Source organism: Lithobates pipiens, unplaced genomic scaffold (assembly GCF_037356315.1).
Source record: "Lithobates pipiens isolate NorthernLeopardFrog02 unplaced genomic scaffold, aLitPip1_a1.2 Scaffold_27, whole genome shotgun sequence".
Taxonomy (NCBI): domain Eukaryota; kingdom Metazoa; phylum Chordata; class Amphibia; order Anura; family Ranidae; genus Lithobates; species Lithobates pipiens.
The window spans coordinates 215,053,280-215,076,033 of record NW_027507788.1 but is presented as its reverse complement, the minus strand read 5'-3'; the positions used below and the strand labels follow the sequence as shown (position 1 = coordinate 215,076,033).

Here is a 22,754-nt window from a genome sequence, read left to right as displayed (position 1 = left end):
CTGAGGATCTGGACACTTCGCAGTAATTGGGACTGATGTCCCACTCACTGCTGCCGATGATTGGCTTTTTTTTTTTTTTTTTTTTCTTCCTCGCGCTGACAGCTGTGTTGATATCGGCCAATGATAGCTGATCACGTGGTAAGGGGTCGGGTCGGGATCGACCCCTTACTCCGATCTGTGATCCAGTGAGTCTCATAGACTTGCTGATCAGAGCGCGCCCTTCAAGGGGTGTGCGGGCCGCTCGTGCACGGCAATGACATCAATAGATGTCGTTCCCGGCAATGCAGGTCATTAGTAGCTGTTATTCGGCTATAGCGCGGATTTCTAGAGGTTAAAAGTGAAAGCATTTTTACCTTCCTTTCAGTTAAAGTGGAACTCCGTTCCCTCAATCAACACTGACTATTTGTATTACTTAGGCTGCTAGCATTAGTAAATAGATGGGAAGGTATATTATATTGTTTTAAACTTCCTTTTTTTTTTTCTTTTTCTTTAACGTTTCTTTAACCACTTCAGCCCCGGAAGGATTTACCCCATTCTTGACCAGGCCATTTTTTTTGCCATAGGGCACTGCGTCTATTTTAAAGCGGTTCTGCACCTTTAAAAAAAAATATTAAAAGCCAGGAGCTACAAATATTGCAGTTGCTGACTTTTTTAATAAATGGACACTTACCTGTCCCAGGGTCCAGCGATGCCGGCGGCAGATGACGAGCGATCGCTTGTCTCTCTGCTGCCCCCGCCGCCATCCTCTGTCAGGGAATCGGGAAATGAAGCGTTGCGGCTTCACTGCCCAGTTCCCTACTGCGCATGCGCGAGTCGCATTGCGCGTCTCTGCTGGTGCCCGCTGTGTCCTGAGAACTGTGGTGTTTCCCAGAACACAACAGGGGGGACGGGGCATCTGCGCCGGTCTGTCCCGGAAGTGGGTGAAGATACCTGGATTATCCAGGTAACTGCACCCCCTCCCCCCCTGAAAGGTGCCAATTGTGGCACCGGAGGGGGGGGGAGGGATCAGATGAGCGGAACTTCCACTTTAGGCTGGAGAACCCGCTTTAATTGACAATTGTGCGGTTATACACAAACCGAATTGACATCCTTTTTCCCCCCACAAATAGAGCTTTCTTTTGGTGGTATTTGATCACCTCTGCGGTTTTTATTTTTTGCGCTATAAACAAAAAAAGGCGACAATGTTTAGATAAAAAAAATATATATTTTTTTACTTTTTGCTATAATAAATATCCCCAAAAATTTCTTGAGGGGGAGAACAAATTTCTTCATCAGTTTAGGCCGATATGTATTCTTCTACAAATTTTTGGTTAAAAAAAAAAAAACGCAATAAGCTATATTGATTGGTTTGCGCAAAAGTTATAGCGCCTACAAAACAGGGGATAGATTTATGGACTTTTTATTTATTTATTTTTATTTTTTTACTAGTAATGGCGCTGATCTGATAGATATAATATTTTATTTGTATTGCGACGGACAGATCGGACACTTTTGATACATTTTTGGGACCATTAACATCTATACAGCAGTCAGTGCTATTACTGTGTAAATGTCACTGGTAGGGAAGGGGGTAACACTAGTGGGCAATCAAGGGGTTAAACGTGTGTTCCCTGGCTGTGTTCTAACTGGGGGGAGGGGGGGGGGAGAACTGACAGGTGGGAGGAGAACGATATGTCTCCTCTCCCAAACGGCACAGGGATTTGTGTGTTTGCGCACACACAAATCCCCACGCTGGCTCTCGTGCAACGCGATTGCTACCGCTGACCACGTGCATTGGGTCCACCTGCCGTGCAGCAGGCGTGCGCACCTCCGGCGGCTCTTAAAGGAGACCCCGTACCCGTATGGGGTTTCGCGCTGCAGTGCCATTGTGCCACAGTTTATCTACGTGAGCCGGTCGGGAATCTGTTAATGAATGTTAAAGTTACCCAAATTATTATTTTTTTTTTTTTAGTACAATGTGAAAGATGTTACGCAGAGGAAATAAATACACTTAAACACCTTCCTGCCCAGACCAATTTTGAGCTTTCAGCGCTGTTGCACTTTGATAATTGCGCGGTCATGCTTCACTGTACCCACATGACATTTTTGTCATTTTTTTTCCCCACAAATAGAGATTTCTTTTGGTGGTATTTGATCACCTCTACGGTTTTTATTTTTTGCCAAACAGATAAAAAAAGACCGAAAATTTTGAAAAAAAAACGTTGTTGTTGTTGTGGTGTGTGTGTGTGTGTGTGTGTGTGGTTTTATTTATTTATTTTTGTTGTTGTTTCAAAACTTTTGTAAATAAGTACATTTTTCTCCTTCACTGATGGGTTGCACGGATGGGTGGCAAAATATTTTTTCTTTCTTTCGCTTTTAAAAAAGTTTTTTATGTTTACTTCCATTCTGGACGGGAAGTGATGTCACTCCGGTCCTCCAAGGCCATAGAGCAGGGATCTGCAATTGGCAGACCTCCCGCTGTTGCAGAACTAAAAGTCCCATGAGGCATAGCAAGAATCTGACAGCCAGAGGCAGGATGGGACTTGTAGTTTTGCAACAGCTGGAGGTCCGCTAATTGTATATCCCTGCCATAGTCTATCGAAGAGTGGATCAGCCATGGCAGCATCCGGCTGCACCGTTGGCTTATTTCTTGGGCAAACTTGCGGAAACGGTAAGCCCGAGAAAGGCCAGCAAGCAGCGGGAGGATGTCCCCCGCCTGTCGCTTCGGAAACCGCTGGCTTGAAACCGCTTCGTGAGAGAACCAGCTGCAAAAAGACGATCCCGGGGATATGGGTGATATCTCAGCCATAATCCTGGTAAACCGCAACCTATTTCTAACCAAGGTGTGAGGCCTTCAGATGGCTTATGTTATAACTGATCACATGCAGCACCAGGCGAAGATGGCAGCTTCCTGGGGCCGTGAAGGACGAGGAGGGTTTAGTTCTGCTTTCAGATTTGGGAGATCTTTTTCGTTTTGGATTTGCAGGCGCTTTTAGGTCAGAGTTGGGCTTTGGGGGCGGTAAATATATTTTTGCTTCTCCTTTGTCCAGCTGCCAGGAGCGGTTTCCTGCTTATAGAAGGCTATAAACGTTTCCTGTGAACATTGTCACTAGGTGATCGGTCACGGCACGGGGCACATCGCAGGTTTTCCTGACCACACCCCGCACCGGGCACAAAAACATCCATCCTGGCAGTGCCGCCCCACTACACTGACTGACGGGGTTTAAATGCTCTTCACATCTACAGCAATCAAATAGAATACTGTTCTGATTACCCCTCCTGCCGGTACAATACAAGAGGAATAGCTCTGTATTGTAGGTGGGGATGGTGATTCCCCCGCCTACAACCCGGAGGAGAGGAGTCCCGCTGAAGTAAGAAATTAGCCTATTTCTCTACCCTTCTAGATTAGGAGGATTTAACCCTTGCACAGCAGAGAGAGCCAATGCAGGGGTCGTTTTCAAACCCAGAGTTGAGATTGAGACTGGCCAATACACCTCTAGATTATCTGCAGATTTTCTATGGTCAGATGGAAAAAGTGGAACAGATTCCTCCATCCACACAGTTGAGTGTGGATGGAGGAATCTCTTCCACTTTTTCCATCTGACCATAGAAAATCTGCAGATAATCTAGAGGTGTATTGGCCAGTCTAAGGCTGCATTCACATCTGATTTGGTGTAATTTTTATTTATTTTTTGAGTGTTTTGTGTACAGTGTTTTTGAGCTCTGGTGATTTTTTTTATTTTTTTTTGTTTTTTTTATTTTTATTGGCCAATAGAGAAAAATATCATGTTTTCATCATTTTTGTTTTTTATATATTTTTTTCATCTATTGATTTTTATTTAAATTTTTTACTTTATTTTTTTAATTCATTTTTTTTATTTTTTTTTCTCCTAATCAAGGGTTAGGGGGTATTTTTATTGACTTTTCATGTATTTATTTCAGTTGGGGGGGGGGGGGGGTAGGTAATGTTGAGGGTTGGTTGATTTTATTTAAATTTTTTTACTTTATAAAAAACATGCTTTTTTTTACTAAATATATATATATATATATATATATATATATATATATATATATATATATATATATATTATATATATATATATATATATATATATATATATATATATATATATATATATATATATATATATTTATATAAAAATATATATATATATATATATATATATATTTTTATATATATATATATATATATATATAAAAATATATATATATATATATATATATATATATATATATATATATATATATATATATATATAAAAATATTTTTATAATATATTTTTTTTTTTTCAAAGTTGCTGTTTTTTTTTTTTTTTTTTGTTTTTTTTTTATGCAACAAAACAAAACGCAGAGGTGATCAAATACCACCAAAAGAAAGCTCTGTCTGTGGGTAAAAAAAAAACACGTCATTTTTGTTTGGGAGCCACGTCGTAGGACCGCGCAATTGTCAGTTAAAGCCGCATCACTTGTACCTGTTTACCTAATAGAAGAAATGTTAAATTTTTGAATTGCAGAACATTTGTGCCCACAGTTGAGCTTGAGGACGCACCATAATATGGAGAAACACTTGCAGTATCTCTATGCAAAACTGAGCATTGCTGCTTGCAGTTGCCGTGCCGTCGTGATTGAGGAAAATATCTCTTTGGAAATTCCCTAGCCGCCCATCGCCGGTACCAGCCTGATGACCTCAGTGTAAAAGTGAAAGCATTTTTACCTTCCTTTTAGTTAAAGTGGAACTCCGTTCCCTCAATCAACACTGACTATTTGTAATACTTGGGCTGTTCGTATTAGCAAATGCATGGGAAGGGTTTTATTTATTTTTTAATTTTTATTTTTATTTTTTACATTTCTTTAACCACTTCAGCCCCGGAAAGGATTTACCCCCTTCCTGACCAGGCCATTTTTTTTTTTTTTCGATACGGCACTGCGTTTTTTTAACTGCCAATTGCGCAGCCGTGCGACGCTGTATATTACACTTTTTTTTTTTTTTAACAAAGTGTGTGTGTGTGTATATAGATATAGATTTTTTTTTTTTTTTTTTTATTCTAGCAGAAAGTAAATGTAGTTTTTTTTTTTTTTTTTTTTTGTATTTATAGCACTAAAAATAAAAAAGCAGAGGTCATCATATACCACCAAAAGAAAGCTCTGTCGGGGGGGGGAGACATCAATTTTTGTTTGGGTACAATGTCGCATGACTCCTCAATTGTCTAAGATGCAGCGTCGTACCACAATGCCCTGGTCATTAAAGGGGTAAATCCTTCTGGGGCTGAAGTGGTTAAGATGGTTCAGAGTAATAGGAATATGCTAGATATACATTGATATGCAATATACAAATGAATAAGAATTTAACCTTTGGCCGTAGGCATGCTTTAACAGGACCGCCAGTCCTATCTGACCACGTAGAATCGCTTCAAGTGCGTGACAGGCCTTCTGTTTTCTAATCATATTAGTCGGGGAATTGGCAGTACCATACATTCAATGTTTTCCGGCTGACTCTGAGATCCAATCAGCACACATCCTGTAGTGTGTGGGCACATTCCAGACCACTGTCCTACCAGAGACTCCACTGTCTTCAGATTTTATTTCTATAGCACACGGTTTTTATTCCCAAGTTGTGTTTGTGTGTGTGTTTGTTTGTTTGTTTTTTTGTTTTTTTGTTTTTTTTTTATTTATTTTTGACTTCAGACCTTTTTATTTCTACAGTCAATAAACTCCCCATTGCGTTCTCCATTGTGTACCCATGCACACACAGGCTGTTATCAGCAGTTTTTGGCTGGGACGTTTTTTTGACTTTAGGCCTCCATGAACACTGGACGGTAAAATAACGTTAAAAAAAAAAAGAAAAAGAAAAAAAGCTGCCGTGAGTTTTTCACAAGTGTCGGAAAATGGCTTGGTCTTTATGTGGTTAAACTGCCCTCATTTGCAGACCGAAGTTTATCCCTTTGATCTAAAAGGACTGAATGATACAATGTTTCTTTTTTATCTCTCAAAGCTGAGCAATGTTGTGATGAACTTTGCCGGTGTTCTGCCTAATAGAGTCCGCCCATCAAATGGTGTCCGCTCCGTACTGCGCATGCGCAGTACGGAGCAGACGAAGCTTCGGAAAAACTCCGAAGCTGAACGGTGCCTGCGCAGTAAGTGGAGGAGGTAGCCCCACCATCCAAGCGGACATAGGGTTGTGAATTTTAGAGGGCCCCTCGCGGGCGAGCTTCGCTCGCCACGCTTCGGGCTCGGCCTCGCTCCGCTCGGCTCTTTTTTTATTCTAACTCTATGTCCACTTGGATAGTGGGGATAGAACCTGGACTCACGGCGCAGGCGCCGTTCATCCTCTGCAATTTTCGGAATCTGTGTTCCTGTGTACTGCGCATGCGCAGTACGCAGGGGACACTATCTGATGGAGGACACTATTTTACAAGACACCGGCTGCCTTTTTTGTTTTTGACAGGTGTGAGCTGAGGACGGCTCTGCACTTGTTACATGAATCATGGAAATGCCGGATTAAGATCGTGATGGGGGTTGAATCTCGGTCGCTTTTTTTTTTTACGATTAATCCTGCAGCCCTACTGCTGGGTCCCTATTCTGGGATTAAGTGCATTTCCACCCTGCATGGCGTCATTTCCTGTTTGAAAATAACACAATGCTACCAGCCAGCGATGCCCATGGACTCCTGGGATTGATGACACATCTCACAGGAGCCAATGCACGGCTGGAAAATTGCGTACCTCACCGCGGTGATACACAGGAAGAGGGCAAAAATGCCATGAAAAAACAAAGTCAATCGACCTAAAAAAAAAAAAGTGCCACTAGGTTTTTAAACTGCAAAAAAGAACTGGATGGGGCAAAGTTTGAAATGTGGGTAGAAATCCGCTTTAGGGTGTTCAAACAACCTTAAATATTTGCTTTCTGCTGCAAGAGAAGATCCTGCAAAGCTGTTCCAAGTCACAAGACCTGATGCCGTGGGCGGCAGCCGCTGCAAATCCACAGTCTTGAGTCAGGATTGGTTCACACCACGCTTTTGCGATCTGGATGTGTTTTCAATGCATTTCAGTGCATTTTTTTTTTTTTTTTTTCTCTCCCTTGACCAGTTTTCTTAGCAGTGATTTTGTGCCCCATCAATGGAGTAGCACCAACATCACATGTACATGCATTTATTTTTTTTGCATTTCTATTGGCTGTGAGGAGCCGGTGTTTCATCAGATTTGGCGACCCGTCAGAATTGGTAACGGAAGTGACGTGATGTTTCGTCGCCGCCATCTTGCTACACCCTGCACTCCTCCCATAGTAAGGATACGCCGAGAAGGGGGGGGGGGGGGGGAAAGCAGACATCTTGTTACACCCACTGGAGGTTTTGTATTTTACACTTATTTTTAACAGTGCAGAGGCTGTCCTAACAACCATTGAGTGACCTCCATCCCAGTAACGGCCAATGTGATCCGATTCTGATGCAGAAAAACAAAAGGGTCCTGCGCAGCTTTAATACAGTGCAAATTTTGAGCCATACGGAGTGAGCGGAAGTGCGGGTCCTGCACCGCATCCAGTGTGAACCGTGCCTAAGGTGCGGGAAATGCAGCGATCCGTGTGCGCTCTCTCTGCACCCCATTGAAATTGCACTGCCCTTGCGATCTGCTGCGGGTGTCAATACAAAGTTAACGATGCCCAAAAACCCAGGCCGCAAAGGCGCTGTGTTTTTGGCTGCACTGGATCGACAGTGCGGCTCCAAAAAAAAATGCATGCACTTTATTCATTTTGCATTGCACAAAAAAAAAAAAAAGTGCATGCACTTTTTATTTTTTTTTTTATTTTTTATTTTTTGTGCAATGCAAAATGAATAGGCTCCAATAGCACTGCACTGAATCGCATGTGAATTGAACAGAGCGGTTCCTGTGCTATTCACATGTGGTGTACAGTGTGACCAGAGCTTAAAAGTAGAATACTCAACACCCTCAGAAGAGAAGTGTGCCCCCTCCCTGCATTTCTTCATGCTGGAGCTGTGAATTATTGCAATGTGGGGGGGGTATAAGAATCAAGAAAACCTTTTTAATGCAACTCAATGATCACCTTTTAGTGGACCGATACTTTATATACTTTAAATACATTGTGAAGTATTTGCAGCGTGTCTTCCTAGCGAGCTTTGTCTCCACTCTACACAATACTGTGATATGTCTCGGTGCTCTGTTAGGTGTCAGTGATAAGTTGGCTGATCTCTTTGTATCAGGAAGGAAAGAAGTCAGCTGACCGTTGTTGCATAGAAGCGTGACTACAGAGTCCCCGGCTCAGAATGTAGCCTGAATGTGGGAAGATGGGGGCTTTTTTTTTTTTTTTTTTTTTTTTCCTCCCCCCTCTTTCTTATCACGAGCCGCAACTGTCATGTGAGTGGAGCAGCTTGTCAAGACTTTAAAATGTCTCTTGGAATTTTTGTTTGTACCCCCCCCAGGAAGTAATTCCATTACTGCTGTAATTGCATACTTGGGACTGATTAGAATTCCTTCACAGTGGCATTAAACCTTTAACTAATTCCCTCCTTCTACATGCAAAAATCATTATTTACTTGCTAGAAAATTACTATATATATATATATATATATATATATATATATATATATATTTTTTATAGTGTGCGTAATATTTTAGGTACCAATTTATGCAGCGCTTTGCATACACATTGTACATTCACATAAGTCCCTACCCTCAGGGAGCTTACACCCTGAGGTTCCCAACTCACATTCATACATACTAGGGCACAATTTAGACAGGATCTAATTAACCTTCCAGCATATCTTTGGAGTGTGGGAGGAAACCGGAGTCCCCAGAGGAAACGCACGCAGGGAGAACATGCAAACTCCAGGCAGGTAGAGTTGTCGTTTGGACTTGAACCAGCGACCCTTCTTACTGCTAGGCGAGAGTGCTACCCACTACTGGTCTATAATATATTTTAGAACAAAAAGATCACGATTCTCGCAGGGTAAAATCTTTCCTGTTATACAAAAAAAAAAAATAGGAGTAATTTTACTGAGCTAGAGATAATAAATAAATAAATAAATAAATAATAAAAAAAAAAAATATATATATTATTATTATTATTATTATTATTATTATTATTATTATTATTATTTTTTTTTTATTATTCATTTAAAGTGTATTTTCTCCCAAAAAATTGCATTTGAGCGACTTTTGCGCAAATGGTGTGTGACATAAAATATTGAAACAACCACCATTTTATTCTCTACTGAAAAATGTGTGTGTGGAGAGTTCTAAGTAATTTCCTAGCCAAAAAAATGATTTAACTTGAAACCAACAAATGTCAGAAAGGTTTAAGTGGTTAAAGAGGGAGTCCACTGGAAAAAAGAATATTAAAAGCCAGCAGCCAAGGCCAATCGATCTCTCAGCTGCTGATGCCATTCTCAGTGAGGGAATCAGGAAGTGTAGCGTTGTGGCTTTACTTCCCGGTTCCCTACTGCGTATGCGCGAGTCGTGCAGCGCAATAGGAATTGTCCGCGCTGTCTCTGGGACCTGTGTGTGTCCCAGCAGACAGCACGGCGGGACAGGAAGAGGCATAGACTCCTGTGGGAGTCTATGCCCAGAAGTAGGTGTAGATACCGGTCTTGGACAGGTATCTGCACCCCCCCTCCCCCCGAAAGGTGCCAACTGTGACACCCGGGGAAGGGGAGGGTTTCGATGAGCGTAAGTTCCACTTTAGGGTGGAACCCCGCTTTAAACGTCCCTCATTTACACACCAAACTGTATTCCTTTGATCTAAAGGTCAAATCGTTACATGGTTTATACTTAAGTTCAACTGCTAAAGAATGTTGTGGTTCTTGGCAGACTGGCTGTTTTGTTTTTTGTCGGCTTCAGCAGAGCAGAGAGAATTCGCTGCATAGAAAGAATCATGAAATACTTAGATTATCTTATAATATATAATACTTATATTATCGCAATAACGATGCTTAATCGTGCAATATATTTTTTTGCCAGAGACCCTAGAACAGCGTTTCTTAAAGCGGAGGTCCACCCTAAAGTGGACCTTCCGCTCATCGGAACCCTCCCCCCCCCCCCCTCCGGCGCCACAATTGGCACCTTTCAGGGGGGAGGGGGGTGCAGATACCTGTACAGTACAGGTATCTGCACCCACTTCCGGGATAGCTCTCTGCGGAAAGGGGCGTAGATTACGCCCCTTTACGCAAAGTGCCCGCCCCTTTCCGCAAGTGCCCCGCTGCGTGCTGGGAAACACACAGATCCCAGAGACAGCGCGGGACCGTCCTTATTGCGCAGCGCAACTCGCGCATGCGCAGTAGGGAACCGGGAAATGAAGCCGAAAGGCTCCATTTCCTGATTCCCATACCCAAGATGGCGGCGGCAGCACCCGAGAGACGATCGAGAGATCGGCTTCGGGTGCCGACATCGCGGGAGCGCTGGACAGGTAAGTGTCACTATTTTAAAAGTCAGCAGCTGTAGTATTTGTAGCTGCTGGCTTTAAAAAAAAAAAAAAAAAAAAAAAAACGCGGAGACCCGGCGGACTCCCGCTTTAACTCCAGTCCTCAAGGCACCCCTACATATCATGTTTTCGGGATTTCGCTCAGATAAAACGGCTGTGGTAATTACTAAGGCAGTGAAACTGATCAAATCACCTGTGCAAAATAATGGAAAGCCTGAAAATGTGACTTGTTGGGGCGCCTTGAGGACTGGAGTTGAGAAACGCTGGTCTAGAGAATAAAATGGCAGTCATTGCAATTTGTTTTGTCACACTGCACATGGATCCGGGTGTTTTTTCTCAAATGGATACCGTGTCGGTCCTGAGGAGCTGCAGGCAGGAGTTTTTTAGGCGAGGCCGCGGCTTCGGCCTAGTCCGGCCAGCGAGGTGTCAGCACTGGTGAAGGGGGGGGGGGGGGAGAAAAAAATCTAAAACTATTTTGCTGAAAATTTGAATAGATTTGACCTCTTAACTTGATTCAAGATTAAAATCTATTTAATTTTTTGTTTTTATTTTCTCTCCCAGACTTAACTGCACAGCAATTTTTCAAACGCTATTTTCTATTTTTATTTTTTTTCTGGGGGAGTTAATACAAAAAAAAAAAAAACACTAACCCATTTTTTTTTTTTTTTGTTTCTTTGCTTAAACTATGAGACCCCTTTCACACTGAGGCAGTTTTCAGGTGTTTTTGGCACTAAAAACAGCACCTGAAAAGCGCCTCTCAAGCCACCCCAGTGTGAAAACCCTGAGTGCTTTCACACCGGGGGCGGTGCGCTTGCAGGACCGGAGAGAAAAGTCCTGCAAGCAGCATCTTTGGGCCGGTGTGGGAGCGCTGTATACACCCATTGGAATGACTGGGCATCGATTCCGAAGCGCCACACCACGGGCGCTTTTAACCCCATCTTGGGTGTTAAAAGAGCCTTGCTACTGCCCGGAAAGTGGTAGCAAAGCGCCATTATAACAGCCATATGGCACTGCTAAAACAAGCGGCGCTTTACTGCTAATGCTGGCACTGCCCCAGTGTGAAAATGGCCTTAAATATGTTATGCCAGGTAAATCAATGCCTAACTTGTCGCGCTTCAAAATTGCGCACAGTTGTGGAATGGCACCGAACCTTAGTACTTAAAGCGGAGCTCCACCCTAAAGTGGAACTTCCACTCATTGGAACCCCCCCCCTTCCGACACCACAATTGGCACCTTTCAGGGGGGAGGGGGGTGCAGATACCTGTACAGTACAGGTATTTGCACCCACTTCCGGCATAGATATCCGCAGAATCTGCGGATATTTACGCCACTTCCTGCGGGTCCCCCGCTGTCTGCTGGGAAACACACGGATCCCAGAGACAGCGGGGACCATCCTCATTGCGCAGCGTGACTCGCGCATGCGCAGAAGGGAACCGGGAAATGAAGCCGAAAGGCTCCACTTCCTGATTCCCATAACCAAGATGGCGGTGGTGTAGTGTCATATTTTGCTGCCTATCACAGGATGCTGCGGAAGTGACGTTGCCGCCAGAAATTGCGTACTGCGCATGCGCGATGCGTTCCAAACACTCGCGCCGTGCGTTCCAACATAGTTTCGGCAATACAGTTCAGCGAAACCATCACATAATGTTACGGAAGTGATGTTACACACAACACAAACACTGGGCTGTGCGTTACAACACTAATACTTCCCTTGTTACCTCGTATCATTTTTTACCAACCATGCTGAGCTACGTGCGGTGTTAGGTTTTGCATTGCTGGGACTTGTAGTGCCTATCCTGAGCTACACGCTTCAATGTTCAGTGTCCTCATCCTTATCCCCGTGCTTCAATGTTCAGTGTCCTCATCCCTATCCCCCTGCTTCAATGTTCAGTGTCCTCATCGAAGCAGGGGGATAAGGATGAGGACACTGAACATTGAAGCACAGGGATAAGGATGAGGACACTGAACATTGAAGCAGGGGGATAGGGATGAGGACACTGAACATTGAAGCTTGCGGATAGGGATGAGGACACTGAACATTGAAGCAGGGGATAGGGATGAGGACACTGAACATTGAAGCTCGGGGATGAGGACACTGAACATTGAAGCTCGGGGATAAGGATGAGGACACTGAACATTGAAGCTCGGGGATAAGGATGAGGACACTGAACATTGAAGCAGGGGATAGGGATGAGGACACTGAACATTGAAGCTCGGGGATAAGGATGAGGACACTGAACATTGAAGCAGGGGATAGGGATGAGGACACTGAACATTGAAGCAGGGGATAGGGATGAGGACACTGAACATTGAAGCAGGGGATAGGGATGAGGACACTGAACATTGAAGCAGGGGATAGGGATGAGGACACTGAACATTGAAGCAGGGGATAGGGATGAGGACACTGAACATTGAAGCTCGGGGATAGGGATGAGGACACTGAACATTGAAGCTCGGGGATAGGGATGAGGACACTGAACATTGAAGCTCGGGGATAGGGATGAGGACACTGAACATTGAAGCTCGGGGATAGGGATGAGGACACTGAACATTGAAGCTCGGGGATAGGGATGAGGACACTGAACATTGAAGCTCGGGGATAGGGATGAGGACACTGAACATTGAAGCTCGGGGATAGGGATGAGGACACTGAACATTGAAGCTCGGGGATAGGGATGAGGACACTGAACATTGAAGCTCGGGGATAGGGATGAGGACACTGAACATTGAAGCTCGGGGATAGGGATGAGGACACTGAACATTGAAGCAGGGGGATAAGGATGAGGACACTGAACATTGAAGCTCGGGGATAGGGATGAGGACACTGAACATTGAAGCATGTAGCTCAGGATAGGCACTACAAGTCCCAGCAATGCAGAACCTAACACCGCACGTAGCTCAGCATGGTTGGTAAAAAATGATACGAGGTAACAAGGGAAGTATTAGTGTTGTAACGCACAGCCCAGTGTTTGTGTTGTGTGTAACATCACTTCCGTAACATTATGTGATGGTTTCGCTGAACTGTATTGCCGAAACTATGTTGGAACGCACGGCGCGAGTGTTTGGAACGCATCGCGCATGCGCAGTACGCAATTTCTGGCGGCAACGTCACTTCCGCAGCATCCTGTGATAGGCAGCAAAATATGACACTACACCGGCAGCACCCGAGAGACGGTCGAGAGATCGGCTTCGGGTGCCGACATCACAGGCGCGCTGGGCGGGTAAGTGTCCTTATTTTAAAAGTCAGCAGCTGCAGTATTTGTAGCTGCTGACTTTTAAAAACAAAAAAACGGCGGAACTCCCGCTTTGAGTCTCCATAGGGCGACACTTTAATTTTTTTTTTTTTTCTTTTTTTTTTTTTTTTTTTTTTTTTTTACAGGTCACCATTTTAGAGTTAGAGAAAGTTGGTGTTAGAATTAGTGCTCTCATTTGAACGTTTGCGGCGGTACCTCGCATGCATGGTGTGAACATTGTTTACAAATGTGGGTGCAACCTACGTACGCGTTCGCTTCTGTGTGCGAGCACGAGAGGATGGGGCTTTAAAAAAAAAAAAAAATAATTCTACTATCACTTTTTAATTGTGGTGTGGTATGTTCCCCTCCCCCATGTTATGTCCTTTTTTATTCTTATTACAAAAAAATGTACACATCCCTTTATAAGAGGAATTAGGTCCTCTTTATGGAGACATCTGGGGTCAAGACCTCAGATATTCCCTCTACCCTGGAAAGCCTGAGATCAAAAAATTTATTGATTTCTGATTTCCAAGGGAAAACGCTGGCAGCGTTTACATCTGCCAGAGCCGGAAGTGACGTCATTAACGTATCTTCCAGCCTCCCAGGGTCATAAAGATGGCCAGGAACCATCCAGTTCACAGCTATCTCTATGGTAATTTTGGCTTCCCAATTGCACGGGAGGGCCCGGAGGGGCACTGGAGGGGATGGGGGGGCTCCTTCTGCTGCCTGTAGAAGCAATCCAGTGGCTAATCAGCACCTAGCATAGCTTTTTACAAATGAGAGACTCTCTGGCTGAAAACAAATATCTGATGCCTATAGCTGCACCCACCATATAGATATCTCCACCTCAAGTCCAGGACAGTTTATAGATGCATTTAGAGGAAATTTTAAACATATGTACAGTGCCTTGAAAAAGTATTCATACCCATTGAAATTGTCCACATTTTGTCAACGTATAGGGCTCTAAACTTTGGCACAACTCCATCCAGCGTTTAGCACCGTAAACTTTGACAGGCTGGATGCTGCATTTGTACCTCCCGAAACGCACTAAAACCCCAGGAGGGGATGCATTGCAGCTGGAGGGCTCGTGTGTGTGTGTGTGTGTGTGTGTGTGTGTGTGTGTGTCTATAGAACAGGGGTCCCAAACCGGAGGCTCTCCGACTGTTGCAAAACTACAAGTCCCATCATGCCTCGGCCTGTGGGAGTTATGCTTGTGGCTTTGCAATGCCTCATGGGACTTGTAGTTTTACAGCAGCTGGAGGGCCGCCAGTATGAGACCTCTGGTATAGAATATAATATTTGGGTGGATTGAAATTTTATAGCAGAAAAATCGTTTTTTTTTTTCTTTGTTTTTCTACATGTAGGAGAAAAATTTCAGAATTGGCCCCGTAGGGATGTAATTTAACACTCAATGGATGGAGCATTCTTGTAAATCTGGCATTTTATATACATGGACTTTTTCTTCATTTAGAAAAAGGCTTCAAAAAGATGGACTCCTATTGGTCACAGTGATGTGTGATGTACAGTTCTATGCTGTAGCGGGGTTTTTGATGTATTTACAAGAACACCATTTCCTTCTGGATAGTTGCTGTGGCGTGCATGCAGTAGATAGCGCTGTGATATTATTTCCTAATGCACTGAGCGGTTGGCTCAGTTCCTGTATTGGTAGGTTTGTTTGTTGGGGGAAATGCAGGGCGGGAGCTTTAATACAGAGCAGAGTCTATTATCCATGTGACCTTATGGAGCTCTGCCAGGGAAACTTCCTACAAGGACAGCAAGTTTTACAGTGCTCCACACTGACACCTAGTGAGCTGATGTGACATTACAGTCCTGTCTGCAGCTATAAACCAATCGGCCATAAATATCACCACCCACCTAATATTGAATAGATCCCCCTTTTTTTTTCTTTTTTCTTAATTTTTTCTTTTTTTTTGTATGTATTTTTTATTATTATTATTATACAGGCTTTACATAGTGCCAGTTTGCGCAGCACTTAAAGAGGAAGTAAACCTTGATGGGTTTACGTCCTCTCATTCCCTGCAAAGCATAATGGACTACTGTGCACCGCATAGTAGCCCATTATGTGTCACTTACCTGACACAGGAGCCAGCGAAGTCACCGCTGTCCCCTGTAGTCCGCCACATTAATCTTCTCGGTGGGTCTCGCAGCCCCGCCGCTGTCATTCGGCGAAGCCGCCACTCCCGCGCGTGCGCACGGGAGCCGACACGCACGGCATCTTCGTCATTGACGAATGTGCGGTAGACAGCGGTGCCTGTCTTCGGGCAAATATCTCCTAAACCGTGTAGGTTTAGGAGATATTTCTTGGACCTACAGGTAAGCCTTAATCTAGGCTTACCTATAGGTCAAAGTGGTTTGTAAGGGGGGTGTGTGTGTGTGTGTGTGTGTGTGTGTGTGTGTGGTTGTTGCATTACATGAAAGGGATCTGTAGACTTATGTCGGTGTGATCGGTATCATGGACTGTATCCAATTGTTGATATCGGTCAAGACTTTTTTTATTACAGAAATATTCAGTGGAGTAATATTGGGATCCCTGTAAGTTTTTCAGGCTTGTTCACATACAGCTGGTATTCTTTAACATGTTCCAGCATGCTGAAAGCGGGACATTTTTTTTTTGGCTTTGCAAGTTTTGAGATAAAACATATTGGGGGGGGGGGGGGGGGGGGATAGAATGTAATTTGTACAGCCTGAAGGAAAGGAGGAAAATATTTGAAACGTTCAAATATTTATATTTTCCATTTGAAGTGTGTGTGTTTCCCCCCCCCCCCCCCACAAAAAAAATTGCATTTGAAAGAACTCTGGGCAAATACAGTGTGACATAAAATATTGCAGCAATTGCCATTTTATTCCCTAGGGTCTCTGCTAAAATATATATAATGTTTAGGGGTTCCAAGTAATTTTCTAGCGAAAAATATTGATTTTAACTTGGTGTCAGAAAAAGATTTGGACTTTTAAGTGGTTAAAGCGAGAGTAAACCTGCTGACTTATTTATTTTTTATTTTTTCAGACCTGCAAGGAACGGCATAATGAGCTCATTATGAAATGCCTTAGAACGAGACATCTCACCCAATACACGCAGCGGGTGCTGACGTGTTTCCTTCAGCGTGTCTTCCGGCCACTCGCAGCGCCCAGAGCAGCGATTATGGGAGATTTCTTCCCGGCAGGGTCCGGCGTCTGCCGGCCTTCCAGCCGAGAGCCCCTGGATTGCATGCGGCACTGCAGTCAGCGGCTCATTGCAAAGCGAGTATCTCCTAAACCATACAGGTTTAGGATAGAGATTTTTATATATATATATATATATATATATATATATATATATATATATATATATATATATATATATATATATATATATATATATATATATATATATATATATATATATATATATATATATATATATATATATATATATTTTTTTTTTCTACAGGTAAGGCTTATTATAGGCTTACCTGTAGGTAAAAGTAAAAAAAAAAGCAACAAAACTCTACAACCGCTTTAACCACTTCAGCCCCGGACCAATAAACGCCTCAAGGACCAGAGGTCTTTTTCCAATTTCGCACTGCGCTGCTTTAACTGGTAATTGCGCGGTCATGCAATATTGCACCCAAACGAAATTTGCGTCCTTTTCTTCCCACAAATAGAGCTTTCTTTTGATGGTATTTGATTGCCTCTGCGATTTTTTATTTTTTGCGCTATAAATGGAAAAAGAGCGAAAATTTTGAAAAAAAAAAAAGATATTTTTTTCTTTTTGTTATAAGAAAAATCGAATAAACTAAATTTTAGTCATACATTGAGGGCAAAATTTTTTCAGCCACATGTCTTTAGTAAAAAAAATGTCAATAAGTGTATATTTTTTGGTTTGCGCAAAAGTTATAGCGTCTACAAACTAGAGTACATTTTCTGGAATTTACACAGCTTTTAATTTATGACTGCCTCTCTCATTTCTTGAGGTGCTAAAATGGCAGGGCATTACAAACCCCCCCCCCCCCCAAATTACCCCATTTTGGAAAGTAGACACCCCAAGCTATTTACTGAGAGGCATGTTGAGTCCATGGAATATTTTATATTTTGCCACAAATTGCGAGAATATTACAAACTTTTTATTTTTGCACAAAGTTGTCACTAAATGATATATTGCTCACACATGCTATGGGCATAAGTCAAATTACACCCCAAAATAAATTCTGCTGCTTCTCCCGAGTACGGGGATACCACATGTGGGGGACTTTTTGGGAGCCTAGCCACGTACGGGACCCCGAAAACCAAGCACTGCCTTCCGGATTTAAATATAAAATGCTACCAAAAAACTGTTAGCGATCAGGCCTGACTCTGCGATCGCTGCAGTTATGTGTTTAGTGTTTTGTAAGTGACAGTGATCGATCGATACTGCACTTGGGTGGGCTGGGCAGAGGGGCAAAACGCAGGGGCTAGCAGGTATCTGGGCTGATCCCGCTAACAATGCGTTTTTTTTGGAACCCTAAACTGCTGGGGACGCTAGTATAGATCTGATCAGATCAGATATTGATCTGTTCAGATTCTATACCACTATGCTTTGCGTGTGGGTGTTAGCGGTACTGGCACTAACCTAGCGCTGCCTGGGGCGACGCAGACCCTGACCCTAAAACCTAATTGATATCACCCGCCGGGTGATCAGGGGGTTAAACCTTTATTGGGTAATAAATGGTGGGTGCCCTGATGCTATAAAAAGCAAACTAACCAGAGTCACCCGTAACACTTATACGGTGATCAGCGGTGAAAGGGTTAACTAGGGGCAATCAGGGGGTTCAAATTTTTATTAGGTAGTATATGGGGGTCCCTGGCGCTATATAAAAACCTGACGGGGAACCTAAATAACTGGCTAATCAGCGTCACTTATACTGTGATTGCTGGTGAAAGGGTTAACTAGGGGCAATCAGGGGGTTAAAACCATTATTGGGTAGTATATCGGGGTACCTAGCGCTATAAAAACCAGGCGGTGAATCAAAAAAAATAACTAGCTACCTAGCGACACTAATGCAGCGATCAGAAAAATGATCGCTTAGTGACCCTGACAAAAGGGAGTGAAAGGGTTAACTCTAGGGGCAATCAGGGGGTTAAATCTTTATTGGGGGGTGATAGGGGGCTACCCTGGACTTAACACTAACTGCCCTGATAGTTTTTAGTTTTACAACTGACACTGAATGCAGTGATCAGTAAAGAAATGATCAATGCAATCAGTGACACTGTGACTGGGGGGGGGGGGGGGGGGGGGTGTGTGCCTGTGTGTACCTACATGTCAGTGTAGTGTTGGTGCACACTTACTTTGTCTTCTCCTCGTAGTCCGGTCAAAAAGACCGCCCCGAGGAGAATGACATCACTTCCTCCTTCCTGTGTAAACAATACACAGTGGGAGGAAGCTTGTCATTGGCCAGGAGCGATCCAGAGGGGGTGGCCAGAAACCAACGGCCATCCCCTCATCACGGATCGCTCCTGGAGCGAACCGGACCGCCGTATCCAGCGGGAGGGGGTCCGATCGGACCCCCTACCCGCTGGAAGGCAGGCACGTACATGTACGTGCTTGTGCCTGCCTGTGCCATTGTGATGACGTACAATGGCAATATGGCGGTCCTTAAGTGGTTAAACTTCATGCATTTACACGTTGTTGGCAGTCTACCCGGATTATTTATTTACACAGATGTTCTTACCCGTTCCTCTAAAGCCCCATGCACACTATCAGATTTTCTGCAGATTTTTTCCTTCAGGTTTACCAGAACCGTGTAGTAGAAGGGCCTGCCTGATTGCATACACATTGAAACTCCTAAGGTTTGACCTCCGTATTATGTGGTTTTGGTAAATCTGAAGGAAAAACCGATGGTGTGTATGGGGCCTAAGAAGGAAGTTGGTTACAATGTTTCAAGTTTTGAACTTGGCAGACTGTCCGAATGCTTTCTTTTGATGGCTAAATGAGCAGATAATCTCTCCACTTCTTTATATGAAAGAATCGGCAACATCAGCAGGAGAGATTGTCAGAACTTGCGATTACAGCTGCAAGTCGTTTGGGGTATGTCTCTATCAGTTTTGCACATCGAGAGACTGAAATTCTTGCCCATTCTTCCTTGCAAAACAGCTGGAGCTCAGTGAGGTTGGATGGAGAGCGTTTGTGAACAGCAGTTTTCAGCTCTTTCCACAGATTCTCGATTGGATTCAGGTCTGGACTTTGACTTGGCCATTCTAACACCTGGATACGTTTATTTGTGAACCATTCCTTTGTAGATTTTGCTGTATGTTTGGGATCATTGTCTTGTTGGAAGATAAATCTCCGTCCCAGTTTCAGGTCTTTTGCAGACTCCAACAGGTTTTCATCCAGAATGGTCCTGTATTTGGCTGCATCCATCTTCCCCTCAATTTTAACCATCTTCCCTGTCCCTGCTGAAGAAAAGCAGGCCCAAACCATGATGCTGCCACCACCATGTGTGACAGTGGGGATGGTGTGTTGAGGGTGATGAGCTGTGTTGCTTTTACGCCAAACATATCGTTTTGCATTGTGGGCAAAAAGTTGGATTTTGGTTTCATCTGAGCAGAGCACCTTCTTCCACATGTTTGGTGTGTCTCCCAGGTGGCTTGTGGCAAACTTTAGATGAGACTTTTTATGGATATCTTTGAGAAATGGCTTTCTTCTTGCCACTCTTCCATAAAGGCCAGATTTGTGCAGTGTACGACTGATTGTTGTCCTATGGACAGACTCTCCCACCTCAGCTGTAGTTCTCTGCAGTTCATCCAGAGTGATCATGGGCCTCTTGGCTGCATCTCTGATCAGTCTTCTCCTTGTCTGAGCTGAAATTTTAGAGGGACGGCCAGGTCTTGGTAGATTTGCAGTGGTCTGATACTCCTTCCATTTCAAAATGATCGCTTGCACAGTGCTCCTTGGGATGTTTAAAGCTTGGGAAATCTTTTTGTATCCAAATCCGGCTTTAAACTTCTCCACAACAGTATTGCGGACCTGCCTGGTGTGTTCCTTGGTCTTCATGATGCTCTCTGCGCTTTCAACAGAACCCTGAGACTATCACAGAGCAGGTGCATTTATACAGAGACTTGATTACACACAGGTGGATTCTATTTATCACCATCAGTCATTTAGGACAACATTGGATCATTCAGAGATCCTCGCTGAACTTCTAGAGTGAGTTTTCTGCACTGAAAGTAAAAGGGGCTGAATAATTTTGCACGCACCACTTTTCAGTTTTTTATTTGCTAAAAAAGTTTCAAAAATCCAATAGATTTCGTTCCACTTCACAATTGTGTCCCACTTGTTGGTGATTCTTCACAAAAAAATAAACATTTTACATCTTTATGTTTTGAAGCCTGAAATGTGGCAAAATGTTGAAAAGTTCAAGGGGGCCGAATACTTTCGCAAGGCACTGTATATATTTTTTTGCTTAGAATAAAAAGATCACGATTCTTGCGACATAAAATCTGACATTATTCAAAAAAAGGGTTAACTTTACTGGTTAGGTGTGTGTGTGTGTGTGTGTGTGTGTGTGTGTGTGTGTGTGTGTGTGTTTTTTTTTTTTTTTTTTTTTTTAAAGTAATTTTAAAAATTGCATTTGAAAGATCGCTGCGCAAATACAGTGTGACATAAAATATTATGTCCCCCCCCCACAAGGGGAACTACAAGGGATACCATTGATGACCACCAGGGATGTCAATCGGCAATGCCTGGCAGTGCCTCCATATCAGTGATGCCCATCAATGCCCTTTGAGTGCCACCTCATCGGTGCCCATCAGTGAAGGAGAAAACGTATTTACAACATTTTATAAACTACTTAACAAAAGAATGAAATAGGGTTTTTTTTTTTTTTTTTTTTTTTTTTTTTTGTTTAGCACAAAAAAAAAATGCAGAGGTGATCAAATACCACCAAAAGAAAGCTCTAATTGTGGGAACAAAATGGAAAAAAAAACCCGTTGTTTGGATACAGTGTAGCACGATCGTGCAATTGTCATTTAAAGAGTCCGAGCTGAAAGCTTATATTGGCCTAGGATAAAAAGTGCCCTGTATTGAAGTGGTTAAAATGTTAGTAAACCTTCATTTATTAGGGAAAACAAAACATATTACCTGCTGTGTGTAATGGTTTTGCATAGAGCAGCCCTGATTTCCCCCCCCCCCCCCTCTGCTGAGTGTCCCCATAGTAAACCAACTGTGTGTGTGTGTCCGCTCCCTCCTCACTGGCTGTAATTAACAGCGGGAGCCCATGGCTAATACTGCTGTCCCTGAGCCAATGAGAAGGGGGAGAACTGGGAGAGCCTCTGCTCTCATGCACATCACTGGATTGAGCTCAGGTAAGTATATTGGGGGGGGGGGGGGGGGGACTGAGCATTGAATCCTTCTCATGTTTTGTTGGTGAGATCGCCTCTTCACTCAGTTCCTGAGGCTTCCACTTTCTAATCTCGCACTCTGTCCCTTTCAGGTCATCACCCGCAGCTCCTAGTGATGCTGGCAGCAGCAACAAGCGTCTCCAGCAGACGCAGGCACAGGTGAACGAGGTAGGTATCACATGCAGCTTTATATATATATATATATATATATATATATATATATATATATATATATATATATATATATATATATATATATATATATAATTTTTTATTTTGCCTGTCAAACCACAAGAACAGATTAAAGCAGAGGTCCACCCTAAAGTGGACCTCCGCTCATCGGAAACCCTCCCCCCCCCCCTCCGGCGCTACAATTGGCCTCTTTCAGGGGGGAGGGGGGTGCAGATACCTGTACAGTACAGGTATTCTGCACCCACTTCCGGGATAGCTCTCTGCGGAAAGGGGCGTAGATTACGCCCCTTTCCGCAAGTGCCCCGCTGCCTGCTGGGAAACACACAGATCCCAGAGGCAGCGGGCACCGTCCTTATTGCGCAGTAGGGAACCGGGAAATGAAGCCGAAAGGCTCCATTTCCTGATTCCCATACCTAAGATGGCGGCGGCAGCACCTTACAGACGATCTAGAGATCGGCTTCGGGTGCCGACATCGCGGGCGCGCTGGACAGGTAAGTGTCACCATTTTAAAAGTCAGTAGCTGCT

General features: G+C 43.5%; 1 protein-coding gene across 2 annotated transcripts in view; it reads left to right on the top strand.

The window, feature by feature from the left end:
* VAMP3 (vesicle associated membrane protein 3) overlaps positions 1-22,754 on the top strand; it is a 44,373-nt gene that overhangs the window by 7,103 nt on the left and 14,516 nt on the right. For both annotated transcript variants that reach the window (XM_077458243.1, XM_077458244.1), the window contains exon 2: positions 22,130-22,205. In XM_077458243.1, the coding sequence (XP_077314369.1) occupies positions 22,130-22,205 (76 nt within the window). The remainder of the gene's footprint in view (positions 1-22,129; positions 22,206-22,754) is intronic.